Source organism: Hypanus sabinus, chromosome 7 (assembly GCF_030144855.1).
Source record: "Hypanus sabinus isolate sHypSab1 chromosome 7, sHypSab1.hap1, whole genome shotgun sequence".
In the NCBI taxonomy this organism is placed as follows: domain Eukaryota; kingdom Metazoa; phylum Chordata; class Chondrichthyes; order Myliobatiformes; family Dasyatidae; genus Hypanus; species Hypanus sabinus.
Window position 1 is genome coordinate 165282915 of NC_082712.1, and position 10159 is coordinate 165293073.

At 40.5% G+C, this 10159-nt stretch overlaps 1 protein-coding gene across 3 annotated transcripts in view; it reads left to right on the forward strand.

Annotated features, from left to right (window-relative positions):
* tpcn2 (two pore segment channel 2) overlaps positions 1-9518 on the forward strand; it is a 55336-nt gene extending 45818 nt beyond the window's left edge. For all 3 annotated transcript variants that reach the window (XM_059976049.1, XM_059976051.1, XM_059976050.1), the window contains 5 exons: positions 488-578; positions 707-789; positions 6733-6814; positions 7327-7415; positions 8854-9518. In XM_059976049.1, coding sequence (XP_059832032.1) covers positions 488-578; positions 707-789; positions 6733-6814; positions 7327-7415; positions 8854-8941 — 433 coding nt within the window. In that variant the 3' untranslated portion in view covers positions 8942-9518. The remainder of the gene's footprint in view (positions 1-487; positions 579-706; positions 790-6732; positions 6815-7326; positions 7416-8853) is intronic.
* Positions 9519-10159: the final 641 nt, after the last annotated feature.

A 10159-nucleotide genomic window follows, 5' to 3' on the forward strand; every position in this document is an offset into this window, starting at 1 on the left:
GTTTGTAATGTTGAATGGAGGATCTGGCTCGAGGATCCCAGTGGCCAACTCCTGCTATTTTCTTGTGTTACTATGTTCAGGTAATGACCATGCGCAGCTACTTCCCGTTGAGGACAGAAACTAGTGATCAGATTGGGAACATATCCTTCAGTCATAAATCTGAGGCCTGTTACGAATACCTCGCGGTTACCTCTGTCTAATCCTCCTAGTTTGTAACGTTCAGCTACCCTTAACAGCGTGATTTGGAAAGGGAAATGCAGCCAAGATTGGTATGAGTGAATGATGAGGTTACAGGGCCCTCAAATATACAAATGAAAATGATTTTATATCAGATTAAGAAAGCATTGTTCTTTTCTGCTATGTATTTTGCTTGAACTCTCATTCAATAACTTGGTATATCACAAACAGCTCTTTTAATCGGATGTGAATGTATTGCTTTTTAATGTCAGAAATTGAGGCTGGTGCTATTTGTGCTCTTTGCTTTTAGTTTTCATGAGGACACCCCAGAAAACTTAACACTTCAGTGTGGAACTTATGAACAACTGGAGTATTGGCCCAACAATTTCAATGACTTTGCTGTAAGTTGTCACATTCTGTGCCAGAGATGGCTGAAGTTGTTTCTGCACTGAAGCTTGGCTCCTGGTAATAACTGTGTATCAGCTGCTCTCAGGAATGAATGGCTGTAATTGGTTTCTGTTTACGACAGGCTGCTTTGGTTACCCTATGGGATCTAATGGTGGTGAACAACTGGCAGGTTTTCCTCGACGTCTTTTCAAGATATGCAAACCCGTGAGTATATTCCCTGACCCACTGGGTAGCGCCAGGGTTTTGTTTGTTGCTGTTGTTTATATCAAAATATTGATTTTGGCCTGTTCTTATTGCCAACACTGAGAGAGTGGAGTTTAACCCTTGTGTGGGGGGCATGGTACAGAAGCTGTTGCTGCATTATCATGTGTAGAAAGTGGAACTTTCTGTTGTATGGTCTTCAGAAAAAAGTGACTTTGATTTCCAAAATGTTTCCTGTTTATTCTGCATAGATGCACAGGGGCAAGACATGTTAAGTGCCGGGGTTAGGACTGAGCTTAAGTTACCACTCAATGCACTTTAGTAAACTATTTAAGAACTTTTTAAAAGCTATTTATTAATGTTTTTTGGGAGGGTGATTTTAGATACATATCATATTTATACTGTTAAATACTGTATGTAATTAGTTTTGCTACAATAAGTGTATGGGACACTGGAAAAATGTTGAATTTCCCCTTGGGGATGAATAAAGTATCTATCTATCTATCTATCTATCTAGATGCAACCTGACCTGCTGAGTTCTGTGAGTGTGTATGGGTGTTCCTTTGTGTTGTTTTTCAAGATTCTGATGAAATTGATCGCGAATGGTTACTCCCATCTTTTCTTTCTCACAACATACATCAAAGCAACTTGCTACCTATTGTTAATAGGCCCATACACATGATTAGATATTTCCTCCTTGGGGCCCTTAGGCCATTAATGACCTTCATTCAAAGTCAGTGATATGGGAGAAGTTCATCAGTGTTTCTGTAATTCCTTGTGTCTACTGTACAAGGGATTGGCCTGTACAGCTTCACCATAGCTCTGTAGGCTAGCCTTGCCCGTTTCCATCTCTCACGATGGGGATGTTGGGTTGGACTTTGAGAGGCAAAAGCTTCCTAATGTGTCAAAAGCTAAGGTTTTTGAATACAGTCTTCTGCATGCGTGAATTCAACCAACCGCGAGTCAAGAAAACATGGAAGTGTTCTTCCAGCGCTTGTTGTTTGAGCACGTCCAGACTTTTTTTCCTTGTCATTATTCCCTAAACAATGCAGCATAACAACTATTTTACATAGCCTTTACATTGTATTAGCTAATCTAGAGATGATTTAAAGTATTTGGGAGGATGTGCGTAGGTTACCGTGGATCAAGGTAAAAAAAAATCGGAAGTTCTCTTACTAAGTAAGTTGGAACAGGTACATCCGGTATTATTTAGCGTCAGTCAAACGTTTGTCTTGGAAAGGTAAAATATATACTATGTATATAAAACACTTAAGAATGTTTGTTTCAGCGCTGGGCTTGGGAACGGAAGTTCCCGAGTTCGATCCAGTGACAGACCACTTCCGAGCACACTCTCCATCGGTACCTGGTTGACGTGGAGGATCAAAAACACAAAACCCAATTATTAAACCACTGCATTGCTTAGTAATAATTGTAGCTTTCATCGGGGCAGGGCCTTTCTCACTTTATGCTTTAAAATTGTTCCGATCGTTGTAGCCTAATGTTTTTCCAATGACCGATGGGCATTTCACCTCTTTCCAATTGCTTTATTACTTCCACTTCATTTTCAATCAGGATCGTGATTATTTTCGTGAACAGAAACTCTGCGGATTCAGAGCTCTGCCGCACTGAGACAGGTTAAATAAGGCCTGGGGTTCTGCTGGGTCCTAAAGTCCACCGTATTGAGACAGGTTGAATAAGGGACTAGAGCACCTGCATTTTTTGGTATCTGTGAGGGGTCCCGGAACCAGTCCCTTGTGGATAAGGAGGGCTGACTGTACCTCCAATAAGGTTGAGTATCAGTCTTCAATTTTCTTTTACACAAACCAACTTCATATGATCTGTCCTAAACTTATAATGTCTCCTAGTGTCTCATAGTGTGAGATCATAAGACACTGGTGCAGAATTAGGGCATTTGGCCTGTTGAGGTAAAAATGGCATGTTTTCAACTGATGGTTGCTTCTTTTGTCTCCAAGCTTTCAAGGAAGTGTTTTACCAAACTGTGTATTTTATTTTCTGCATATAGGGGAAACTCACTGGATTTGATTGTCCCTTGAATTATGTATTTTTCTAGAGTTGTCAGCATTAAAACACGACTAATATCTGGGTTGTTTGGCTTCCAATTAGTTTTTTGTCTCTGTTTGCTTGTATTCTTTGTATTATAAACGTAAACACCAATGGTGTCAAAGGCTTACACGAGAAAATCTGCAGATGCTGGAAATTCAAACAACACACACAAAATGCTGATGGAACGCAGCAGGCCAGGCGGCATCTGTAAGGAGAAGCACTGTCGACGTTTCAGGCCAAGACCCTTCGTCAGGACTAACTGAAAGGAAAGATGAGTCCTGACGAAGGGTCTCGGCCCGAAATGTCGATAGTGCTTCTTATAGATGCTGCCTGGCCTGCTGTGTTCCACCAGCATTTTGTGTGTGTGGTGTCAAAGGCTTTGCTGTATTTCTTGCTGAACTATTTGCATGTTGTCATGAAGCGCCACCATGTGGCCAAATTAAGCAATGAAAGGAAATACAGAGGCAATGATTTATGAACTTGTGTCAGTCAGGGTAGACTTTGTAGCTTAAATTTTATTCTTTCTTGGGATATAGATTTCCATGCTACGACACTGCCTCTGTTTCTTTAGGATGGTGTACGTTAGATACGTGGGTTATGACTGAGTGGAATTGCTTAGCACTATAGTGGAAGGGTGTTTACTAAGTGTGTCAAAAATCAAACTTACAAAAATATGTGAAAGTAGCAAAAGGAAAACTGCCGATATTTACTAAAGGATATATACCGGAGAACATAATAATAGCTGTATACTATTTTTGTCAAGTGTGAACTCCTAGCAGTTCCAATCTCTCTGCTACTGAGAGTATTGATCCATGTTTATTAGACACCAAGACTTACCACCTTCAATTACCCGTAAAGTGAATTTAAGACTACACATGAATTAGAATGTGATGAACCCCACAATGTAGTTAGTCATATTACAAGTATCCACCTTAAATACTGCATGCAAACAACATTTACACATCCCATTACCAAAGAAGTGGACTATTCCGCTGTGCACGGGGAAAGGCACGGTCCGTTAGGACCCATTATGAGAAGATACTGGGGGAAGACATTGAAGTGAGCACAGTCAGCTCAACGACAGCAGAATGACAAGGCTGTGTGCGTGTACGTGTGCAAGGACTGGATTTACCAAGTGCTCTCTGTCACTATGTATGATGTGGGGAATTTATAGTTGGTAGCTGAGCACTTGTGTGTTATTTCAGCCCTTCGTAGTGAGACGAGTCCTCAGCCAGGAACGTTTGCGAGTCCAATTGAAGATATTTCTGTGCAGGTGGTTGACAGCTTAATGCTCGACTTGACTGTAAAAGTGGTTGTTATTCAGGCATAGGACCTCTAAATTTGCCTTGGTGTGGGTGATTGGGTTTGGCATATTTTGTCCTGGTTGAAAATTTACCAAGTTTCTTTTGCAGTCGTAAGAGACAAGCCACAGAGATGAATAATAGGTACTTTTAATGCCCCCTGTACTGATACCAGCTCTTTATTCATGATTAATTTACTGACTATTGAGGCGATTTGAACTGGTCCCGTAACGTGATGTAAAATTGCCTCAGTGTCGTACTTGTATTTGTATACTAAATTTGTGTTTTATATACAATGGCTCTTTATTCTTTCCTCTCACCCTGCAATTCTGCATACATTACTCTGACAATTATTCTTTTGCTTTTTCGCTGAACCTAGTTATATCCCTTGCAAATTGCCCCCCTCCTTGCTTTCTCGCGTCTTTATACAGTCTGTCATGTGCTACATGCTAGCGACTTAAGTGTATCGAATCCAGCTAGCTCCTTACAAGCTTTCCATCTATGCTGGGTTAAATGTTGAGCTAGTAACTCACCATCGTTTTAAAAAAAAAGAGACAAATTCTAAAGAGATGGCCCCATATGCCACCAGGTGTGGAGATGAACTATAATTGGAGATACTGCCTTTTGTTTTCTAGACCTTTCCCTGTCTGCTGAAAGCTAACTTGTATTTCCCTTTCTAATTCTAACTAAGTCCTGGACCTGGAAGATTAACTGATTTTCCTCCCACAGATGCTGCCCAGCCTGCTGAGAGTTTCCAGGATTATGCTTTGTTGCTTTCACTGCTGTCAACGGCAGGTTTGGCCACAATTCCCTCTCTTCAGTCACTGAACGCACATTGTAAACAGTTGACATTCCAGCTCTGATCCCTGTGGCTCCTATTAGCTTGAAGTTGGCAGCCTGCATAATGACCCATTAATCCTGACTGTTTTAGTAATTAGACAATCTTTGCTAGTTATTTTAATTTACTTTGAGATACAGCGTGGAATAGGCCCTTCTGGCCCTTTTAGCTCCCGGCGCGCAGCAAACCCCTGGTTTAATGCTAACCTAATCTAGGGACAATTTACAATGACCAATTAACCTATCAACCGGTACACCTTTGGATATGGGTGGAAACCCATAAGGTCACGGGGAGGGCGTGCATAACCCTTACAGGCAGTGGTCGGAATTGAACCTGGGTCACCTGTACTATAAAACGTTGTGCTAGCCACTATGCTATCATGCCATCCCAGTGTCATAACCCTGAATGTCTTAAGCTCTTGATTTGTGGAATAAGCATAATGTTTTCCACCTTTTTATCAAGTGCCTTTAGGCATCCCATTGCTAGTTTCCACTGTAATCCATTTAGCTGATTGCATCCACAAAAAAACCCCATTTTATTCTGGCACTTTCCTTTCCATAAAATTATGTCAATTTGTATTTTTGAATAGCCTTCAGGTAAACTTGGGATAACTCATTTGCAATGCACTCAAAAAGTGCTGAGGAACTCAGCAGGCCAGGCAGCATCTATGGAAAGAGTATAGTTGACGTTTTGAGCTGTGATCCTTCATCAGGACTGGAGAAAAAAAATGGAGTCAGAGTTTAGAAGGTGGTGAGAGGGGAGGAAGAAACACGTGATTGGTGAAACCGAGGTGGGGGGGGGGGTGAAGTAAAGAAGCTAGGAAGTCGATTAGTGAAAGAGATACAGGGCTGGAGAAGGAGTGTCTGATAGGAGAAGGCCTTGGAAGAAAGAAAAGGGGGAGGAGCACCAGAGGGAGGTGATGGGCAGGTAGGGAGATGAGGTAAGAGAGGGAATGGTGAAGGGGGAGGGGGCATTACCAGAAGTTAAAGAAATCAATGTTCACGCCATCAGGTTGAGGGCTACCCAGACAGAATATAAGCTCCTTCAGATCTTCACTTTCATTGTTGACATTCAAGATGATTAACTTGTAGTAGTGAAGTCATTTCATATTCACTCCTGGCTGTTTCTGGCATCTCCAAGTCTGAATGCTTGAAACTGCAGTGAGCAAAACAGTTCTGAATTTATTTATTTTTTTAACTGCTTATTTCTGGCCAATATCATTGACGAAAATCACTGATTTTTGAACGTGAACACAAGCAACTGATGCTATTTAAAATTGTTCACTGTGAGCACAGTGTAGCGTCTAGCAGTCACACAAATGCCAGTGACTGACGCCAGATAGAAACTATTTGGTAACAGTCTCCTGTCCCAATTAAGAGGCATCGTGTCCCAGATAAGGAAGGGTATCCTGGCTATTTTCTGAATTAGTTTTAGTTTTCTGAGTTATCCCAAATAATGGCTACCCCAATTTACCGATGGCCTGGTTGACAGGACTCCACTGTATTTAACACTGAATCTGAAATGAAGTGGAGATTCTCTCTTGATTGTATTCGACGGTGTAATTTTGTGGCTTGGTGTCATTGACAAAAACCAAGCAATGTAAAGCCGCAGCAATTTGTTTAAATTTTGTGTACATTTTTCTTTGTGCTTTTGGGTTAGCGATTTATTCCATTCAGCAAGAACACTTTAATAATGGATGGCGTCTTGTTTAATTTTGAAGGTCTTTTCCTTTTCATCCTGCAGGTGGTCCAAGCTCTATTTTGTAGCTTGGTGGCTGGTTTCCTCCGTTATTTGGGTTAACCTCTTTGTGGCTTTGATTCTTGAGGTAAGTATAATTCGAAAAAAAAACTCAACTACTTACTGCAATAATTTCTGTTGACAAAGTTCCACTTGAAGGGGATCATTTTTTAAAATTAAGGCTTTGGATTAAAAGCTGATTTCCTTACCCCAAAGTAGGAATTGAAAATGCAAGCATGTCTGGGAATGAAGAACTGTCTTTGCAATTGTATACAATTAAACCTTCATAGTTAGATCTGTGTTTACTCAATGCGCATGTTCTTCAGTGGCCCTGCATGCCCCTCCAAGAACACACTCCATTACTGGAAGGTCATCAGAATGCAAAGCACTTGGTTAGCCTTGATGTGAATTATCTGTAAGCAGGAATTGAACGCAGTTGGTGGTGACTCTGCTGCTGCCAGTTTGCGCAGACAAGGAGGTCCAATTTTAACTGAACGTGGCATTAACTCTATATTAGAATGTTTGAACTATGGTACGTTCTATCTCTTTATGGAGATTTTTAACATGGTATCACATGACATACTCTTCTGTTCAACACAGAACTTCATTCATAAGTGGGATCGGAGCTATCATCCGTCTTTCTCAGATCAGGAGTCTGAGTATCAGATGAGTGTGCAGGATATGTTCAGGTGAGTACCTTCCCGTTTCCTGTGGATCTATTTCAACTTTTGTCCTCCTCCTTCAGTAAGATTGAGGCCGACCCAATCTTTGGGCTCACAACCAATTCCCTGCCGAATCCCTTTTGACACTCTTGTAGCTAAACTGACTGTTGGTCTTGGCTCCTGCAGCTCTCTGGGACAGGGAGCTCCAGACGTTTACCATCAGAGTTATTTTGGTCCAGAATGGCTGACCCCTTTTCATGAATCTATGGCCTCCAATAAATCCAACAAGGGAACCATTCTCCTGTACATTTCTTGATTTTATGTGGACCGAAATGAATTTGTTGAGGACTGGCTTCTGTTAAGTTTGAGATCTCAGGAGAAATCTGGAGCATTTCTGCTTGAAGGTAATTGTGAATGCTCCCACCTTGAATTTTGTGTTCACTTGAAGGACAGGGATGGCCTTGGAGATGTCTCCTCCCAGTTTCTGTTCACCATTTTCAGCCAAATGTGGTCAGACTGCACAGTTTGATCTGATCTATTGCCTATGAGATGGCTTTGGTTGTTGATTGCATGCACCTAACTCAGCCTGACTGCCGGCTTCACTCACCTGGGCTTTATTTTAAGATGAGTTTGATAATGTGCAATCAGTGCTGTACCAGTACCGAAGCACAAAATCTTTTACTATTTAAATCAATGACTTGGATGAAGGCCGGAAGTGTGTTTGCTGTTTTTTTTTTTCCACAGCACATTAATAGGTAGGGAAGTAAATTCTAAGGAATACATGAGTAGGCCTCAGGCAGACGTAGAAAGATGAAGCAAGTTGGCAAATACAAACATCATGTCAACTTGTCCATTTTAGGACAACTCAAAACAAATTATTAATTTATAACTGATTTGCAAAACAGAGGTGCAAGGCAATCTGGAAGTCGTGATTCTTGGATAGCACCCTCAGATTTTTTTAAAGGCCTGAAATTTGGGTGTTGCATGTAAGTACAGAGGATAACAGTATTGTTATGTCCGGCAGGCAGAATTGGAAATGAAGATATGGAGGTTGTGCTTCAGAGGCAAACATTCCAACGTTCTTTCCCATCTCTTAATTGAGGACATTTGTTTAGGTTCTCCTCTGGATAATTGATTGAGATCTCGATTTTTCTTACAGTGTTGGAGGATGGTATTTGTAACAAGAAAAAGAGCTGGTTTGCTTTTGGAAAGCACTAGTATTCACCTTGCTTTTATTTAGAACATACTACAAAACAGTACAGGCTGTATGGTCCATAATGTTGTGCTGACCTTATAGCCTGCTCTAGGATCAATCTAACCATTCCTACCTACATTGCCCTCCATTTTTCTCTCATCCATTTGCCTGAGAGTTTAACTGTGTCTATGCTTTTGTACCATAAATGTCGCCAATGTTTTTGTGACTTCTGGTAATCCCATCTAATTCCAATTTTTTTTGAAATAATAGGAATGATTTGGAGGAGCCAACTGAGGAAGAGTTGTTGGAGAGACTGCAACAGCATCCACACCTCCATTTACCCAAGGGACCCATTTAGTCTTCTCTTGACAGCACAAGAACACTTTTTGGAATGTGACTTTGTTTCTGGGGTTTGTGCAAGTGCCTCGCTCCCACCTGGTTTGGGTGTTGTACCGATGGCTGACCTTTAACAATTATCTCTAGAACTAAATGAGCAAACAAAGTTGTCTCGACTATTAGTGCATCATATGGTTTGTAAATGCACATAATTCTTTTTATCAAATATTTGAGATTTTTAAACACTCTTTTCCAGTCCATTTTAAATGCTGTCAATACTTTGTTCAGTGTTTTAAGAAAAGCGTGGGGGGGGGGAAGTGTTGGGGGAACTAAATGTAGCTGATAAATCTTCAGTGCATAAATCTACCTTATCCATACCAGTCACTTGTTTCATAGGTCTTGATATTTTTCACCATTTGTGACTTTCATCTGAACTGAAGCACTGGAGTGGGTGAGGTTGGTTATAATGGATATACTCTGTCATTTTGGAAATGTAATGACACTTATGCACAATACTTGAAATGACTGCTAGTTGAATTTGGTCAGAGGACAAATAACCTATTTTGTATGATATGAATTAAAGGCAACTATTTTTCTTATTTGATCTTGAGTTTGTGTGTTAGTGCCAATTGCTACTTTACAATGTCAACAACCCCCCCCCCCCCCCGAAAAACGCTCAGAGACTAAGCATAAGCACGACACTATGAAACAATAATAAAGTTTGAAAGAGTACATTTAATCATTTGTTAGGAAATCAGCGTAGATGAACAATCTTGTAGCAATAAAAAAACAACCGGAACTAAAACTAGCGATATAATGAAATAAGCGGTATAATAATGATATAATAGCGATCTAGTAGGAAATAATCTTGGCATTCCAAGAGCGATCAACAAAAAAAATATAATTCTGGCTGCCTCTCTGGATCTAATTCAGAATAAATTAAGTTAAGGACAAAGTATAAATTCGTAACTATACTCATTCGCTTCTACTACGTCCCAACCCATGTGACTAATTACCCATAATAAATGTAAAAAACTGAAAAACAATACAGAGAGAAAGTAGATACATAGCACCTACAGGCAGGATATCCTGTAGGAAGTAACTCATCAGGGCACATTTGGAGTGTGATGTAGCACTTTTGAGGACAGAGGACCTATTGAATTAGTTTTACAATGACCAATTAATTTACTAACTGGTATGTTTTTGGACTGTGGGAGGAAACTGGAGCACCCAGAGGAAA